Below are 19234 nucleotides of genomic sequence, written 5' to 3'. Positions count from 1 at the left end.
CAGTTAGATGATGTACTTAGGAACATTCCGGAGTACCAAAGAGTTTTCATAGGGGGAGACTTCAATGGCCATATAGGTAGTGTAACCGACGGGTTTGACGGTGTTCATGGGGGTTTCGGTTATGGTAGCAGGAACGATGAGGGACGTACGTTGCTTGAATTTGTTACTGCACACGATTTAGTGGTCACTAATTCCTTATTTAATAAGAGAGATGCGAACTTGATTACGTTTCATAGCGGGGGGCATTGTACCCAAATCGACTACATCCTGGCTCAAAATCGGGATCGATGGGCTTGCATTGACTGTAAGGTGTACCCTGAAGAGGCATGTGCATCACAACACAAATTGTTGGTTTTGGTGTTCCGCGTACCGCACGGGCGGAGCACTCATAGGAGAGCTAAACTGGATAAACCTAGGATCCTTTGGAAGAAGTTACATAGAGCGACATCTAATGACTTTAAGAGTAAGGTTTTGTCTAATACAGGTTTTGGAACTACAATCTCAAATAATGCAGATTTGTTATGGAAAAATATGGCAAATTCCATCAGAGAGATGGGCAAAAACACCCTGGGGTTATCGACGGGGAAGGCCAAGGAACATAAAGAATCGTGGTGGTGGAACGACGAAGTCCAAACTAAGGTGAAGACAAAGAAAACTTGCTTCAAGGAGTTTCTACAATGCAATTACGACGAAGAAAGGTTGAGAGCTAAACAAAGATACAAGGAGGCAAAGCGAGAAGCCAAGAAAACGGTGGCTAAAGCAAATGATAAGGCATACGAGGAAATGTAAAAGAGATTAGACACCAAGAAAGGACAAAACGACATCTTCAGGCTTGCAAAATCTAGGGAGAATAGGAAAAAAGATCTAGGTAGCATTAGGTTTATTAAGGACAACAATGGTGTTCTTCTAGCGAAAGATCATAATATTAAGAGGGTTTGGGGTAGTTACTTCTTTGGCTTATTTAATGAGGGTGTCTCTCCCTGTAGAGATAGTACCGTTGATGGGTCAGCCGACCATCATACTACGGCCAATGACTGCCCTACAAGTAAGATTGGATTTGAGGAAGTCAAAATGGCTCTTAGAAATATGGGAAGGGACAAAGCTGTTGGTCCTGATCAAATTCCTATCACTGTGTGGTTGGCCCTAGGAGAAGAGGGAGTTAAGTTGTTGACCAACATCTATAATATTATTTTAGAGACTGCCAAGATGCCAGAGGAGTGGAGAGAGTCCACGATGATACCAATATATAAGAATAAAGGAGATCCCCAACGTTGTGGTAACTACAGAGGTATTAAACTACTCAGTCATACCATGAAGCTATGGGAAATGGTGATAGAGGCTATGTTGAGAAAAGTTACTAGGGTTTCGGAAAACCAATTTGGATTTATGCCAGACAGGTCTACCACGGAGGCGATTCATCTACTTCGACGACTTATGGAGAAATATAGGGAAAAGTCTAGAGATCTTCACATGGCATTCATTGACCTTGAGAAGGCTTATGATAGCGTTCCTCGAGATACGATTTGGAAGACTTTGGAAACGAGACGGATCCCAACTGCTTATATCCGGGAGATTCGTGATATGTATTGTAGATCTACTACACACGTCAGGACTACATTTGGCGACACCGAGGCATTCCCGGTGGAAATCGGACTCAACCAGGGGTCGGCTCTTAGTCCTTACATCTTCGTCTTGATTATGGACGGCATCTATTGTGCGACAGCAGACGGTGTACCATGGTGTATGCTTTTCGCTGACGAAATTGTCCTAGTTGCTGAAACAAAATCTGAGTTGAATAATAGACTGACTACCTGGAAGACTGCTTTGGAAGAAAAAGGTCTAAGGATCAATATTGAAAAGACATAGTATTTATGTTCAAACTTCAGTGGGGACCAAAACGATGAAGATGTAGAAGTATGCATAGAAGGACATGTTCTCCCCTCAAAGGATTGTTTCAAGTACCTAGGGTCTATGATACATAAAGATGGGGGTATAGATGATGATGTAACACATCGTATAAAGGCGAAATGGCTAAAGTGGAGGGTTGCTACTGGAGTTTTGTGTGACAAGAAGGTGCCTCTAAAACTTAAGGGAAAATTTTATAGAATGGCAATAAGACCAGCGTTGTTGTATGGATCAGAATGTTGGGCAACCAAGAAGGATCATGTAAGGAGGATAGAGGCTGCAGAAATGAGAATGCTTCGATGGACATGCGGTAGGACTCTGTGGGATATGACAACAAACTCTACTATTAGGATGTCCTTGGGGGTGGTTCCTGTTTCTGAAAAATTGAGGAAGGGAAGACTACGGTGGTTTGGGCATGTCCTTAGGCGACTACCGTCGGATGCAGTCAGGAGGGTAGAGTCGATTACAGTCGACGGTGCCAGAAGGAGAGGACGACCAAGGCGGAAGTGGGAAGACTGCTTGAGATCTGATTTGATGGATTTATCCCTTACCGAGGATATGACCTCTGATAGGAAAGTATGGAGACTAAAGACTAGGGTAGTCGAGTAGTGTGGGTCACATCTCTAGGGTGTATCATCTCTGTCTTCTTTTAATGTCTTTGTAGTAATTTCCATGAATTCTACTTTTTATACGTTTCTTTTATTGGTATTTATGAAGGCTTAGAACTGGGCTTGCTATCGTGGACTTCTGTGTAATATTCTCTTCACTTTTAAATTTAGTCGGGTCTTACGTTTCTGTCTATATGCAGAGATTTTTTCGCAGAGATTTATTTGCAGGGATTACTTCCCATTTCAAACGCGCATATAATATTAATGATATTTATGACTGCATATGAATACTGTTCAACTATGTATTTATGTATTTATTTATACATGCTTTGCATTTTATCTATTTTTTTTAATTTTCTGACTGCCGGAGGTCTTCCACGGAAGCTACTCTCAACCTGGCGTTGGGGGCAGCCTACTACCCTACCTCCCCCTTACCCCATTGCATATGGGAATTGGGTTTTGTTGTTGTTGTTGTTGTTCTTCTTCTGATCTTCCTCTCTTTCGCTGCCATGGCGGTGCTCGTCCTCCATTTTCTCTTGGGGTTCAATCTTTTTATTCTTTTCTCTTCCAAACCCACATCTCAGTCTTTTTTATCTAGACGTTTTAAATTATTCTTTTATCTGGGTGGTTTCTTTTTTTAGATGTTCTGATGTTAAATCAATATATTTGTCAGCATCTGTTAGGCATTACCCTTTTGAGTTTCTGATTCCCCACAAACGACCTATAAAATCATTAAGGATCTTATACAGTTTTAAACAAATGGAGGCGTTCCATTGATAAAGAGTCAAATAATTTGTTCTAATTGTGGGTTAGTAGTCTTAGTTGTGTTTCAGTGGTTATATATGGATGATATTTTGTCTACTTAACTGGTTTGCATAAGCACCAATTAAGGATTGTAACTATTCACGCATATATTTCACATATACACTGGTTGACATGTCCATATTTTGAGTGTGTTAAGTTAACAGAACATTATTTAGGGAACATGTATGCTTAAATGAACACATGACAATCAGTTAAAACACTCTTGTAGAGTTTCTAAGCTCTACTTCTCGAGTTCAAGATAATAGATTACAGTTATATATTTACTGCCTATTTACTTTTTGATCCTCCTAATGGAGAAAGAATAATAATTAATTTTTTTACGTGTATAGACTTTTATCCAAGTCATTGAGGATTGTGGGGTGCAAGAGGCTGGGTCTTGTGAGAACATCCTTACGATATATAACCTTTAGATTTAAATTTCGTGATTTCATGTATTTTTTTTGTCAAGATTTATGTAGCTTATCCTTTTGTTTTGTTAGACAAGTTAACTTTTTGATAACCATGTTAGGAGTATGCCTCATAATTTGCATCTTACGGGTACTGATTTATTCTTTAGATTGTTGATCTGAATGTTAACATGCTGCATATTGTTATATTTTTGGGTTGTAGAATCAGAAGTTATCAATCTCCTTACTGTTGTAGGCTGGAGACTCAGAATTTAAGGGTCGTGAACGTGTGCGGTACACTAAGGACCAGGGCCTACAACTTAGGAAGGTAATTGTGCAAACTTTTGCTTAGTAGTATGTTTTACCTCTGCATCAGCAAACTATTGTTTCATTTTACTTCCAAAACAATCCAGAAAAGAACAAATCTATGCTTTTATCTGCGTACTAGTTGTTCAAAGTTGTTAGCATACTGTTTCAATTGTAGTGAGTTGATCATGGAAATAAGTAGTTCAATGTTCATACCCCTTCTCATATATATTGTTTTGAAATTAAACATGTTTATGCTTCTTTCTTTCTCTTTAGGCTATAGAAGTTGCTAAAGAGATCATTAAAATAAAACGAGATATTGAAGGGTTCTTCAATGAAGATCTGGGCTTGTGGAGAAAGCAATGTACAATCTAACTGCTCATTTGCATTTTACTTTTTAATATGTTAATAGCAATTAAGTTCCTTGATGAAGTTCTTGTATTTTCAATTAATTTTGCCAAGCAGTCATTCTTTGTTAACACCTGTTACTTCATACTCTGTACTTTTGCGATCCAGCAAGTTATAGGCAGAAGTGTTGCTCTGAGCCCTACTACCGTGATTGGTTTAGCTGTTCGTCACAGATTTCTCCTGCTGGAGAGGAGAGGTCCTGGGAATCTCTTTGGGATAGAGATTTGGGAAATCATTCGACTCCAGACAGCCAGAAGCTAATCAGTTTAATCTCCAAGATCAATCCAACTCTCAGTTCCCAAGGACACAAGTCTCTTCTAATCAAGGGGTATCATAAAAGATTCAAACCCTTTTTTTCTATTGATGGTTTCCTGCATTTTTTTCTATTCAAACTCTGTAATTAATATCGGCTTCGCATTGGCTTTATATTTATTCCTAGCAATCCCTGCAGCAAGCTATCTATGTTATTTTGCTTTTGCATTAAATTGGGTTTCCTTTGTTGAACCAGGGAGGATCTACTCCAGCTTTGATCAAGGCTGAGGTGCCATGGTTGGCTAGAAGGGGGTATCTTCCTGAGAAAGAGCGTGTTCTAAAGACTGTTAAAATGTAAATATATTAGAAATATGTTTCTTGCGTCATATACGTCTCTGATATTTATCAACACACAGTAAAATCTGGTTTTTCTCTGATATATAGGTTTTTTTCGTCATATATGTATTTCTGATATCTATTCACAAACCATAAAAGAAACCTTGCATCTTAAGATGACTCATTATGTTGCGCTGATTGTTAAGTAACAAACCCATGTAGTAGAAACAATTTTTTTCTTATTAAATTAAACAGATGCAAGGCATTTTTGTGGTAAAAGATGCAAATGTATCAACTGATTCCCTTATTAGCCGTGACTTCTCTGTAAACTTGCAAACTTGCCAAGTGGTTTCCTTTTCAAGCATGCCTAATAGGAAGAGGCAATCATTTCCTTTGTTGGATAATGAAATTACTGGTTATTCTCGATGTGTATGTTCTTTGTCTAGGATATTGAACAAACTGACTCAAGGGAAGTATGACCTTTTGAAGAACCAACTAATTCATTCTGGTATCACATCGGCTGATATCTTGAAGGTTATTATTTCTAAATTTCGTGTTATTCTTTTTACATTGCCGCATATTTTTCTGTATTTATTTCCATGTATGTATATGTGTAGGTATATATCCACAAACATGTACATTTCACGTATGTTGTTGTATGTATGTATATGTGTTTATATCCATATACATGAACATAGTTACTGCGGCTTGTAAAAGAAATCACGGATGGTTTCAATGCTGCCTGCCTTTACAGGGGTCGTTTGTCTAATATTTGACAAGTCCGTGCTGGAACCCACGTTCTGTCCTATGTATGCACTCGTGTTTTGATCTGAATAATAAGCTTCCCTCATTTCCTTCCGATGAACCTGGCGGAAAAGATATCACATTTAAGCGAGTCCTCCTGAATAACTGCCAGGAGGCATTTGAGGGAGCTGACAAGCTCAGGGAAGAAGTGCGGCTGATGACTGCCCCTGAGCAAGAGATGGAGCGTAGGAATAAAGAAAGGATGGTCAAGCTCCGCACTCTAGGAAATATTCGTTTAATTGGTGAGCTTCTTAAGCAAAGAATGGTGCCTGAGAAGATAGTCCATCACATTGTGCAGGTTATTGCTGATACATCTTTCTCATCAATGGAACGTGGAATTTAGCCAGTTACACTGTACAGTTTTCTTTCCTTTGTGCCAAACAGGAACTTTTGGGCCCTGACAGTGGAGGATGCCCTGCAGAGGAAAATGTTGAAGCCCTTTGTCTGTTATTAATCACTATTGGTAAGCAGCTTGATGAGAGCCCCAAATCACGCCGCATAAATGATGTGTACAACAGATTGAAGGATTTGACAACGAATCCTCAGCTTGCTCCAAGATTGAGAATTATGGTTCGCGATGTTCTTGATCTTCGGGCAAACTTAAGCAGATTCAAGGAATTGATTACAGGTCCTCAGCTAGATCCAAGATTGGGATTTATGGTTTGTGATCTTGATCTTCAGGCAAGCAAATGGGTTCCCAGACGTAAGGAGGTAGCTTATAAATTCCATCAAACTTCTGGGTCAGATTAGACAGATGTTGGCATGCCCACATGAATGGGCTTTAATATTGATAACTCTTCTTTTTTTGGTATGGATTTCTGCAGGTAAAAGCCAATACAATTATTGAAATTCCTAGGACCAGACCAATGCCAAGGGGTGATGCACAGCGTATGCAACTTGAATTTGATGGACTGTACGGCATTTTGGGAGATGACAGAGACATTCTACACCTTAAGTCTGTGAAAACTTGTTCCCCAAACAACAAGCAACTTTCACCTCCTCACGGATTGCATAAGCTAGAGTCGAGCTCTTCACTACCACCAAGAAGTGGCCGTAAGCTCATGCTAAAAGCTGTGCCTTCAAATGGTAACCGTAATGAGAGTAGAAGAAATTTTCAAGACAATAGCAGTAACCATTACTGAGCAATTTTAATGTCCCTTTTGTAATGTGAACTTCGTGGCCAAATACTGGTTCTTTGCAACATGATACTGCCTGCATACATACTATCGGTATTTTTGTGCTAGACTGTTTGCTTCTGTGAAACGTATAAAAATAAAAAAACTTAAAATCAGTTAAGATTGAATTATAAATGAAAGTTACAAACAAGAAAAGCTTTTGACAACAAGGTTTGTTTATTCTAAAATGGCTTTGCTTGCATTCGAACGCATAAATTGCAGTTCACATTTCTGTATCTTATTGGGGCATTGCCAACAGACTAAGCTTAATCGGCAATTCAGTTCAAAAACTGACGCAGATGAATAACCAACCAAAATTAGGAAAAGGCAAAATTCATGGTCCAGCTCTGCTATAGGAATACCATTCGACATCCCTCAAGGAATGGTTCGCTGATACAGAGGCAAAGCTCCCAAAGCTTCACGCTCTGCATTTTCCTTCTTCACCTACAAAATACAATTAAAAAATTCTTAACACATATACTCCAACTCTATCCATTCATTTCACATTGACTTTCAATTTTTGCTTCAGTCAAAACACAAATAGCTTAAATTTCTAACAATTCACCATAAATAAAGTGAAACACAAACAGAAATTTGTCAGCAAACATGATGATGAACAATATGGCGGTATGTGCAAAAACTAGAACTTTGCAAAGCAAACTATAATTTAATAACTAAGAATCTAGCCGTTTGACATGACTTCATCAAGGTGTTGCACCTTGGCACCAAACACCAACAAGAATTTAATAACGAAGTGCATTTGATCAGGCACACGGCTTGTGCCCTTAGGTGCACTTTTTTGTAAGACGGTTCAAATAAAATCCAAGTCAATTTATCAACATAACTTTACTGTACAAGAACTTACGAGAGCAAGCATATCTTGAAGATAGCTCCTAAATGGTGTCTGCATTTTCTGCAAAATAACGATAAAATCCAATTAATTATGATTAATCTCAAAGCAAGTAATGAAGCAAAAATGTTCAAAAAATAAAATAAAATGAAAAGAATGGCAAACATGCATCGATAATTATAAACATAAACATATCTACTAATGTTGACAAAAATAGTCATATCTTAATCATATGATAAAAATTATAAAATTTTAGTTCCTCATCCACAGAGAAAATTTTCCATAGCCAGGGATTGAGCTTTTTATGTCAAAACAGTTTTGTTCGGTGTTGCAATTACCATTCTAATGGTAATTCCTATAGATTAGGAAGCAAAAAACAACTAACGGTGGAAACAAATCATAGCAAAGAAATCAATATAATTATTCTTCCTTTCTTTGAAAGACTATATTCATATGTACTCTACCGAGTTCTTTTTTTTTTTAACAATGACATACAAACTTAAAGGTAATTGGATTTATAATAGGATTCATTTAAGGTTTCTGACATTTAAAAGCTAATTCTTAATTACAATTACACAAAAAGAAAATCAATCCTCCAAAGTTAAATCAAAGTTAAATACTAAAATAAGATTCTCCAAAATCTTCACTCAAAATTTAAAAATAAATAAATAAAGAGAAACCTGAAGATCTTCGGGGAGATACTCGTGCTTAATGGAGAGGTCAATTGCACGCTTGAGGCGTTGGTGACGGACATCGACGATCTCACGAGGCAGACGGTTCAACGCCTCCTTGATATCCAAATCGTAGTAAGGATCGTACAGATCGTCGTAACGAAGGCCTAAACAAATTATCCAATAAATTTAATTGAAATTTAAGGGTAAAGTTTAGGGTTAGGATTTTCAGGATAATCGTACCGTATTTGCGGAGGCGGCTGGTAAGGGATTTCATATGCAGAGATGCCAACCAGCTTTTCTTAGGATCCAAAAGTGACTGCAAAAGCGACGACATTTTGCTGCGGTCTCTCTTTCTCTCTATCTCAGCTGAATTCCGAACCTTTGTATGTAGATTAAGGGTTTGTTACAATAATGTAGCAATATATCGACCAGGTTACGAGACTCGCGATGTACATGGTATTATCTCATGAGATATTTAAATAGTTTTTTTATAAAGAAAATTGTAAAATAATTAAATATTTTTTTAAGTGATAATATTTTTTATAAGTATTTTTATCCTTTTTTTTTATAATTAATGTTTAATCATTTTTGTAATCGTTAATGTTTAAATTTTTAAAATTAATAACAACAATGATTTATCGGTAAGTTGATTTGATGCACAGTTAGATATTATTTAAAAATTTGTAATTTAACTGATTTAATAAAATAAATAAATTGATATAAGTTTTCTCTCGTGAAGTAATGAATCCATCAACAAATTTATTTTAATTAATAAGGATTTAATTAATTATTTTTACGTGATAAATAAGAGAGGTCCGGTATAACGCAAATGTAGCACACAGTTTCTTTTTTTACTTCTCGATCCAAAGGTACATATTCTTGCTATCTTATCGGACGGTCAGCATTTTCGCTATTTTTATTTGGCTGTAACCTAATAATAACCTACGATCTCATTTCAGCTGTAGCGAAAGTGTAGAGCAATCTTCAGTCGACCGACCCAAATGAGAGGAATCATCGGCAGAACCCTGTCCAACCCTAACAATCAATACCTTGCATCTCTTACCAAACGCACCCCTTTTCTCCTCCAATCCTCCCCCTTCTCCGCTTCCTCCAGCTCCGGCGACGGTCGTGGCCGTGGCCGAGGCCGTGCTGGAGGAAACTCTCCTTTTGGTGGGTTCACTCCAGCCACAGGAAGACCCAACTCAGAGAACAAAAGGCCCGACTCAACTGAATCACCTTCCGTCGGATTAGGCCACGGACATGGAAGAGGAACGCCCTTATCCTCCGAATCCAAACTCCCCACTTTCTCTTCTCCCGTTTCCCAATATGGATCCGGTCGAGGCCGAGGCACCAATGAGCCAGTGCCGCCGATGCCTCCGCCTCCAAGGCAATCAAAACTGCCGATCTTTATCATGAAACAAGATGAAATCGAAGCTGATTCCTCGGCCACGCCAGCCAACGAGTCCGTTCAGTCGATGGAGCCAACACTTCCATCTAGTATACCCTCAGTTGCATCATTATCGGGTGCTGGAAGGGGCAAGCATGCGAAGCAACCGGAGCCTGCCTTGCAGATGAAGGAAGAAAATAGGCATATCCGAGCGAAGCAGGAGCAACAGCAACAACAACAGCAACGGCAACAACCTTCTCCATTGCCGCAGATGAGCAAGGAAGAAGCGGTAAAGAAAGCAAGGGAGATTCTTTCAAGAAGTGAGGGCGATAAAAGGGAGGATATGGGTATGAGTGGAGGTAGAGGAAGAGGAAGAGGTAGGCAGTCGGACAGGGGTAGGGGAGAGGAAGAGGGAGGGGAGGTTACACAAGGAAAGAGGACGAAGATGCTAAAGAGCTTGAAGATGATCTTTATTTAGGGGATAATGCGAATGGGAGAAATTGGCCGAAACTATTGGAGCCGAAAATATGGCTAAGTTGGTTGAAGGTTTGAAGAGCTTTCCAATAGAGTCATGCCTTCTCCTCTGGATGATGCTTACTTGGAAGCGATGCATACCAACTTAATGGTGAGTTGTTCACCTTTTAAAATTTTGTGCAAGGATGATTATTTTTACTTCCATTCACTATAATTAGAAATTAAATTGTGTTCTTTTCTTTGTACGCGATCAGCTAAAAGAGAATCAGCCTGGTGATTTGTTTTTAGCATAGAAAAAGGATAAATGAAAACTTGGGTTGGAGTAAACTGTTCTAACTGTCTCTAAACAGCACTACGTTGAACAAGAACATAGATTGGTTTTAGGGGTGACAATTACAATAATAGGTTTTAATCTGAAAGATGTGCCCCAGTGAATGGTATTTTTAAATCTGCAAGGCTGGTAAGTGGTAATACTTGTAATAGATTGGTGTGAAAATTTTGTTCACATTTCAGTCCTTGCATCCTCTAGTTAGCTTGGCAAAATTTAATGTATTTTTACTGATTTTTTATGATCCATTTGTTCTGACTCTAGTGTACAGCAAATTTGATGTATCGTTGTCTATTTCTTTGATTAATCAAGAAGATTATAAATTGTGTTTACTTGTGTGTTGCATAGCAATTTGGTCTATTGAGCCATCTGATTTCTTTCTGGTAGTAATTACCGTTTATAAAGGCTTATGTATAACATTGCTAACAAATAGATTTATGTTGTTGTTTAGATAAAACTGATAATGCACTTGCAAAAGAAGAACATGTGAAACAATGTCGTACTAATTCGACCATTTCCTTAATTTTACATTGCAACAAGATTATTATGGACTGTATTGCCAGACTTTGATTTATTTGTGTTATTTTGGATCTCAAACCATTTATGTACTTGTTTGGCTTGCAGATAGAGTTTGAACCTGAATATTTGATGGCAGATTTTGAGACTAACCCGGATATTGACGAGAAACCACCTATGTCTCTTAGAGATGCACTTGAGAAGGTGAAGCCTTTCCTCATGTCATATGAAGGAATTCAAAATCAAGAAGAGTGGGAGGTATATTCTATTGCTCTGAACATGGTTCATGGTTGTTTTTCTCATTGCTTTTAACTGGATTTATTCTTCTATATGAATGACATGGAGAACTAAAAGTATTTATCCTTACTGCTAGTAAGAATCTATTTCAAATTTTAGAGGACATCCTGCTTCAAGTTAATCCTATAGTTGAGCTTGAGACGGCTGAAGTTACATTAATGGAGACAAAATCCATTTAGTTTCTAAGCCAGAAAATCACCATAAGGAATTAAGGTCATGGTGAAATTGTTTTAGCACACAAAATTTTTCATAAAGAAATTGATTAATTTACCTATGAAATCCACATTATTTGAAAAAGGACCCTAATTTTCTTTTCTTGATAGTCTTCTTTAGATGACTTCTTCATGTGAATAGCTGTATACCATGTTTTCCACATTCTTTAACTTTTCAGGAAGCCATCAAAGAAACAATGGACAATGTACCTCTACTGCAAGAGATCATTGATCACTACAGTGGCCCTGATAGAGTAACTGCAAAGAAACAGCAAGAAGTTGGAAAGAGTTGCAAAAACACTTCCCAAGAGTGCACCTGCTTCTGTAAAGAACTTTGCAAACCGTGCAGTTCTTTCTCTTCAGGTTACTATTTATACTTGACTAATTTTTTCTTTCATGCGCAATTGCGTTTGAGGATGATGCTTTGTGGTGATGCACAATTGTGAGATAACAGTTTTTGAACTTTAGCTTCCTTGCATTCTTTTTGGACTTATATAACCTGCTTCTGTAAGAACTTGCAAACCGTGCAGTTCTTTCTCTTCAGGTTCTATTTATACTTGACTAATTTTTTCTTCATGCGCAATTGCGTTTGAGGATGATGCTTGTGGTGATGCACAATTGTGAATAACAGTTTTTGAACTTTAGCTTCCTTGCATTCTTTTTGACTTATATAATAGATTTGGCACATTATGAGACAACTTGTCTGCCATGGATATGAGATCCCTGGCACTTCAAGATGGCTAATGGGACTAACAGGCACAGTCTTTATGGTTGAGCATTTGTTACTAGAACAGAATAACATTAAAGGCATTATTTGCATGAAGCATAAGAAAGAAAGTATGGTGGAAGTTATTGGTTTTGTAGGTCTTTTCTTACATAATGAGAAGGTAAATGAGTCGCCTTTCTGGCTTCTCCTGCCGTGGGTCGTGATTTAGTTGTCTGGATTGGCATAAGTGAAAGCACAACATAGATTGAACATTGCTGGAATGATGTATTTGAACTGTTAGAACCATGTATGTATGAATTAGTATCTCAATGCTTTTGTGGATTTAATTTGCTTATCTAAAATTGCCAGATCTATCTTGTACTAGTCTAATTTTTGTTACTATATGGGTAAATCTTATAATGCAGAGTAACCCTGGTGGGATTCGACAAAAAATGCCAATTCATGGATAAGCTTGTGTGGGAGGTCTCTCAACAATACAAATAAAGGTAGAAGGCTTGGTTTATTTTAGTCGAGATGATACCAAGTAACTATGGCCTCATGATTCTTCAGATTCCATTCACCAAAACCTTTATCTTTTGGGAGGGAGGGGACTGGGGGATATATGAACATAGTTTCAGTGGAAAGAGATTTTTTTTACTTAGTATTTGATTCCTTTAGAGCAACAACTGCCATAGATTTATATGCTAGTTAATTTTTCAGCATTGGTGAATAAGCATTACTTTGAGAGGCCAAAGTACTGAAGTTTGTTGTGTTTTACTGGAAAATGTTCAAAGTATTTTTGCTACCTTTGTTGTGTGATGCATTGTATCCAGCCCTGATATGTTATGCTACGATTGTCTGATTCAGTTCCAAACTTCCAATCCATTTTGACCCCAAACTTAATATTTTAATTGGAGATAGTAAGAGGAAGAATGAGCCGACATTGATACAATTGAAGTCAAAATGATTAGATGAAAATTCCGTATTGCCTGTCCCGTTACCAAAATTTATGTGTGATTTTGGGTCTAATTGTTTTCCAATATAATATAATGAAGTAAAAGCATATAAAACACAACTAAAACATGAAACAAAACTTCGGTATTTGACAACTAAGTTTGGACTGGAACTGGCCTAATTAACTAGAATCATTCTTCTTATCAAATCTACTCTTTTTGGCACCTCTTTCTCCACCACTTTCGAGTCTCATCAACTGTTGCTAAAAGTTGATAACAAGAATTCAATATTTATTAGAGTAGAGACCAATCATATCATCATTAAGAAAATTAATTTATGTCATCTATTTTTATTAATGATTTTAAACCTATGTAAAATTAAAGAATTTTACATTGTGTAATAAGATCGTATCCCAAAAAATAAAACTATTTAATTATCTAAAATATACAGAGAAAGTAAAAGGGTTCCGTACATATTAATTAATTTAATTGACAATGATAAAGGAATATGAGAAAGATATATTTGTACGAGAGTTAAGTTATTAAGAGAAATAACAAAACAGGATATTGTATAGATAGCGTATCTCTACTGGATGCTGTAAGGCCAAAATTCTCTCTAAAATGCTCCGCTTGCAAACACACAATCACCAACCAAATATACATTGGATTTAAAAAGAAAAAGAGAAGCAGCAGCAGATAATAGAACAACAAGGCATCATTCCATTGGAGACGCAGGGCAGCTAAAAACACTTGCGGTCTTCCATAAAATATCATATAACTTCCACAGACAGAGGAAGTACAAGTTTTTTCAACCACATTGTTTCTTTGACAGGTTCAGCCTTTGGCGGATTCTTCAGCTTCAAAAGCAGGAGGATCATAAAGATCAACCTCTTTGGGATCAACCTCTTTGGGAGGTTCACTCTTGCTTCTTCCATTTGTTGGTTCGCTTCCCCCTGCACCCAGTTCTCTGTTGCTTTCACTTCTGCCCGTATTCCTATTTCTAGGGGATTTACTGGCTTCATATAGAGTTATACTCCCACCTCCGCTTTGAATCTTTGCCTCCTCATCTCTCACCTTTGTCTGAAAAGCCTCGAGTAATTCGACCACTTGGCTCATGAGAGGCCTCCCTTTGGGGTTTTGACTAAGGCATTGGTATGCTAGATTGGCTACCTTCATTGCAGTTTTAGCTGAGTACTGGCCTTCCATTCTAGGGTCTAAGATCCTCATAAGTTTCTTATTATGGACTAAGAGGGGACGAGCCCACTCAACCAGGTTATGTTCTCTGCTAGGCCTGCTCTTATCCATTCTTTTCTTCCAAGGAGCATCTCAAGTAACACAACTCCAACCCGTAAACATCACTTCTTGCCGTTAAATGGCCTGGTCATTTCAATGCTGCAACTTGGTTAGCCTATATCATTTCTAGATCCGGCATACCTAAACATTATGAGTAGCTTAGGAAAGGATATCAAAACAGAGCATCACAGAACAGTTCTATAACACGTTCTATCAGGCAATTGAAACAATTTGGCTGTGAAAATAAAGTTGAAATAATTCCAAAATTACCGCAGAATTTTGTCATCTGATTCATTTTTGGAACATCCAGATGCATACCACCAAAACACCAGGAACATGTTTGACAAAAACATTAGAAAGGGAACTGAGGAAATTGCTACTTCCGAAATCCGCAGAACTGAACAGAAAGTTAATTACCACTAATAAGAGAATATGATTCCACCGATGCCAGGGGATTTTTAACTCCATTACCAAATAACAGGATTGGCATATACCGGGTATATTTAAAATAATTACAGATTCATATAAAAAAAACTCAGTCTTTTAACCCCACATGTCTAAGAGAAAACCCATTAAGAATTGATTAAGAACCTATCCATATGACTTAATGTTCCCCACTTTTGGCAAAGATGAAGATTTTCAATTCCATTGTGACAGAATAATTAATTACTAACCAGTCATCACATATTCAGGAGCAGCATATCCATATGTGCCCATCACTCGTGTTGACACATGGGTCTGTCTCCCATTGGTCCTTCCTTCGCCAGGCCAAAATCTGACCTTTGCATTGAAGGCCTACAGTTTACATGCATATTTATAAATAAAACTAAAACTTCCTGAAACGAAAACGTGGAAACTTAGACTAAGTCTCTAGCTATGATAATCCTCGTCAGAAGGAACTTTCACTAAATTAATCATCTGTAAGGTTTTTTTTTAGGAGCTATATAAACTAGATTTCTGATTATAGAAAATTCTTTAAAAAGAATCGATCTAAGAATAGGTCATATACCAAGTTTATTAGTCTTCCCATTTTTAAAGATTCCATAAAATAATACAAACTTGATTAATGTACATCCAACTGACGAATAACAAATAAATGATGACTAACCGCATCCAGCAAGATGTTTGATGTCTTGAAGTCGCGGTATATGATAGGTCTTTCTGCATCGTGGAGAAAAGCAAGCCCTTTTGCAGCATCTAAAGCAATCTTCATTCTTTTTGACCATGTCAATCTACAACCAACTCCTACCAACCAAGTACAAATAGGGTCAATAAAAAATTCTTATACTTTCTATAGTGGAAAACATTACCTATTTCCTTGATATGCATACTCATGCAGATACTTTTAGCAGGTAAATTTCTAGTGCTCTTTATCTCCTAAACATTGGCATAAATTACTTCTTTTTTTCAACCACTTACTGCAGAAAAGGTGTTTTCGAGGCTCCCACTTGCCATGTATTCATAGACAAGCAGCCGATGATCATCTTCACAGCAATATCCAATGAGCTTCACAAGATTTGGATGGATAGTTGCCTAGATAGTTGACTTCAGCCTGCAATACAAAGATTGAGGTACAAACAGAATCAAATATATTTTGTCTTGATTTTTTATTTAAAATAAAAGGAAAGGAAGGCACACACATAATCTAACATATCAACTTGAAAACACTTTTTTTTCCGGTACCATTTACTGGTAGACTAAATGCTGTTGAATTGTGTATCCATCCATAAAAAGAAAAATAGCAACAAAAACAGCTCTTTCTTGATGAAATAATCTCAAATATAAAATAACAATGAAAATCATATCAATATTTTAAAATTCTTTGCTCAATTATATATGCTAAAAGTATATGTATACCTATCGAAGATATTCATGTAATGTTTAAATTACACATCTCTATCTAACCCAAGGTAGCATAACACTATATTAATAAGACAAAAGGGTGAGTGTACAATTAATGTATTCCTTTAAAGTGGATTCTCATAATTGTAACAATATAACAGAATATACCTATATTGAGCAGTCTTCCCCAGCTAGATAAACTTGGCGTAATCGATAAGTTTGTACCACTGGTTGGCAATGGTATAAAGATTATGAATTCGTAAATGCACGTATGGCACAAATAAAATCATAACACCTCAAATTAAAGGAATCACATAGAAGATGCCAATTAAACAATACAAGGAGATTACCAGCCATTCTCTGTCACCTTGGAATCCATCAGGATTAAGCTCCTTAACAGCAACAGCTGTAGATTTGTAACCAGGTCTTACATTTTCATCTATTACTCCTTTATAAACAACCCCAAAGCCACCATCACCAAGAATATAGTCTGGCAGAAATTGCTTTGTAGCCAACCTCATCCCTCATACGTAAATACAACGGTGCTATATCCGGGAGCGGGATTCTTCCGTAGATCTTTGACATCCTTTACTGTCAAAGCAATAAAGCTTGGGCTTCTGATTTTGTGTGAGTCCGAGTTTTCTTGTTTTTTTGAGGATGTGGTAGTTTTAAGTCCTCCATCTGAAGTTTTCATAAAGAAAGATTCAGAAATGGAACATTGACCCCATCTTATTTAATAGTTCTATCATGCGGTTTAGCAAAGATCGATCAAGCAGGGCACAACTGAAAGCATTCAGAGTTCAACCTATAACAGGTGTTCAAATTCAACCCAAACAATTACTGTCATGATTCTCTAATTTTCTGCAATAAATTTAGGCTACTTTATCCAAATGTACAGCATACAAGTTGTAAACTTTTAATTTACTAAAGACATACCAGCATCATCTTGATTAAAGTTTCCCACTACAACTCTTCAGTTGAACAACATTTTACAAATTCCAACCTAAAATGAATCGCAACCATAACCAAGACCAAAGAACAAAGTCTGAACAATGTCAAAACCTAATAAACTTCTAGCAATCAATACAAAAAGTTTCAAATAGAACACTGAGAGAAGGAAAACTAAGTAAAACGGGGAACTGAACAGAAACTTAAAAACCACCACAAAAGCATGAAAACATAAAACAGATACTCCAATGAGAGAGTTAGAAACTTAAACCAAAGAAATAAAAAAGACAAAAATTACAAGAAAAACTAAATGAAATTGAAAAATAACCTGGAGCCCATAGTTACATAAATCGCTCATTTGGCCACGATCTACGTACTGAACGTTGCGATCTGAAACGCGGTACGAACGCATTCGGATATTTTCAAAATTGCGATTCGGTACATCGTGGTTTTACAGTAAGAGTTGCAATCAGAAAAAATAAAGGGATTGGTTGAGAGAGAAAAAATCAGAAGACAATAAGAGGGAGAGGGAAAACCATTCGGGGAAACAAAAAAAAAACAGTGAGTTGAAGAGCCTTACCTTAGGTGTTGTCATCGTGGCCTCACTGGAATTGGAAGAGCCCATCATCGTTGTAGTCAGTGTTTTAAAAAGCGCGTATGTTTTAAAAAGTTGCTCAGGTCTGGGGTTGTGAAGAGTTTCAGTCATGCGGGTGTGAGGAGTAGAGAATGAAGAAGAGAAGAGGTTCAAAACAGCGTAAGGGAAGGTATTAGGTTTAGCATAAATTATGATATATCTTTAGGTTAAATTTTAAAGGCTTTAGATAGTTTGGTTAAATACTGTCGTTTAATTGGGGTCTAGGGTAGTTCATTTTTGTTCGCGTGGGTTTATTCTTAAAGGAGCCATGCTCATTTTTGATTCAATTTATTTTAGTCCTTAAATCGGATTTATGCATATTAGATTTTGAGTTTTGAATTATTTTGTGTTTATGTTTTGGTCCCTATGTTATTTTACTTGGATTTGCATAACTTTCTACATTTTTAAATTTTTTCTATAATTGATCTCTATCTAAGAAACTGGTACATCGTACCAATTTATATGATACATCGTACCGGAGCGATCCAAAAGAAGTCTACCCCTCGTACCAAATTTTAGGGATCTAACGAATTGCGATTCCGTTCCACGCTTCCGTACCGAGCGTACCGCGATCCATGTGACTATGCTGGAGCCTTGCTGTGAGATCGGTGCGAATGTTCTTCAATGCTAGAACAAATCCCCATTGATCCGTCGATCCACACTCCGAAAATAACTCTGAACTCAGATTTATCTACTCATTGCTCTATATCACATTACACTTAGTAGGATCTTATCTCAGTCTAAATGAACAAATCTTAGTCAACGTAGTAAAAAGATCTATGACTCAGTCTCAACGAGAAAATGCAGCGATCAAATTTGAAACACAAAGGAAAAGGACACTACGAAGGAGAGTAAAAAACACGCAACAACTATTAAAAAAATGGAAGAGCGAGATAATGTTTTACTTGAGGTTCTTCTTTACAGTTTCATTTTCTTCTTTTTTTCTTTTCTTGGTTGCATTATTCAGAAGCGCAGGCAACCACGAAAAACGCTAAGCAAAATGGGATGGAACCCATATTTTGGTAAAACTGCATAAACGGTGCTTCTATTACAATCTGATATTTTTAGTTTCTGCTTTACAGAATGGTAAAAAATCTCTTATGTCCCTATTTCGT

The 19234-nt window shown here is 37.1% G+C and overlaps 2 protein-coding genes and 2 pseudogenes across 6 annotated transcripts; 2 read left to right on the top strand and 2 right to left on the bottom strand.

Annotated features, from left to right (window-relative positions):
* Positions 1–1797: 1797 nt before the first annotated feature.
* Positions 1798–8915, bottom strand: LOC120117581 (cytochrome b-c1 complex subunit 7-2, mitochondrial-like). 2 transcript variants are annotated; one of them, XM_039137844.1, is made up of 5 exons: positions 8770–8915; positions 8536–8693; positions 7871–7918; positions 7376–7449; positions 1798–1807 (listed from the first exon to the last, which is right to left on the bottom strand). In XM_039137844.1, the coding sequence occupies exons 1-4, from the start codon at positions 8861–8863 to the stop codon at positions 7381–7383; spliced, it is 369 nt and encodes a 122-aa protein (XP_038993775.1). In that variant the 5' UTR covers positions 8864–8915; the 3' UTR covers positions 1798–1807; positions 7376–7380. The 2 variants fall into 2 exon arrangements, with proteins under 2 accessions (XP_038993775.1, XP_038993774.1); XM_039137843.1 differs by lacking the exon at positions 1798–1807 and adding an exon at positions 2072–2085.
* LOC120117770 lies at positions 2891–6972 on the top strand (annotated as a pseudogene).
* A 561-nt stretch (positions 8916–9476) lies between the features above and the next one.
* On the top strand, positions 9477–13342 carry LOC120117580. 4 transcript variants are annotated; one of them, XR_005515679.1, is made up of 5 exons: positions 9477–10541; positions 11343–11492; positions 11923–12106; positions 12875–12955; positions 13170–13342. XR_005515679.1 is itself a non-coding variant. In XM_039137842.1 (4 exons), exons 1-4 carry the CDS (start codon positions 10488–10490, stop codon positions 12877–12879), a joined length of 393 nt encoding a protein of 130 aa, XP_038993773.1. In that variant the 5' UTR covers positions 9477–10487; the 3' UTR covers positions 12880–13342. The 4 variants fall into 2 exon arrangements, 1 of the variants encoding a protein (XP_038993773.1); XR_005515678.1 differs by having other exon boundaries at positions 12875–13342.
* Positions 13343–14011: 669 nt separating this feature from the next.
* LOC120117582 lies at positions 14012–18802 on the bottom strand (annotated as a pseudogene).
* Between the last annotated feature and the right edge of the window lie 432 nt (positions 18803–19234).

The sequence above is a fragment of the Hibiscus syriacus genome, unplaced genomic scaffold, assembly GCF_006381635.1.
Source record: "Hibiscus syriacus cultivar Baekdansim isolate YM2019G1 unplaced genomic scaffold, ASM638163v2 tig00110321_pilon, whole genome shotgun sequence".
Taxonomy (NCBI): Eukaryota; Viridiplantae; Streptophyta; class Magnoliopsida; order Malvales; family Malvaceae; genus Hibiscus; species Hibiscus syriacus.
Note: the sequence above shows the minus strand (reverse complement) of the source record. Positions and strands in the feature narration are given on the sequence as shown.

Coding starts and splice junctions, on each gene's coding strand:
- LOC120117581 (XM_039137844.1), bottom strand. CDS start 8,863: ATGTCGTCGCTTTTGCAGTCACTTTTGGATCCTAAGAAAAGCTGGTTG. Junction 8,694..8,769: donor CAGCCGCCTCCGCAAATACG/GTACGATTATCC, acceptor TAATTTGTTTAG/GCCTTCGTTACGACGATCTG. Junction 7,450..7,870: donor TTCAAGATATGCTTGCTCTC/GTAAGTTCTTGT, acceptor TGTATTTTGTAG/GTGAAGAAGGAAAATGCAGA.
- LOC120117580 (XM_039137842.1), top strand. CDS start 10,488: ATGCCTTCTCCTCTGGATGATGCTTACTTGGAAGCGATGCATACCAAC. Junction 10,542..11,342: donor CGATGCATACCAACTTAATG/GTGAGTTGTTCA, acceptor TTTGGCTTGCAG/ATAGAGTTTGAACCTGAATA. Junction 11,493..11,922: donor AAAATCAAGAAGAGTGGGAG/GTATATTCTATT, acceptor TTAACTTTTCAG/GAAGCCATCAAAGAAACAAT.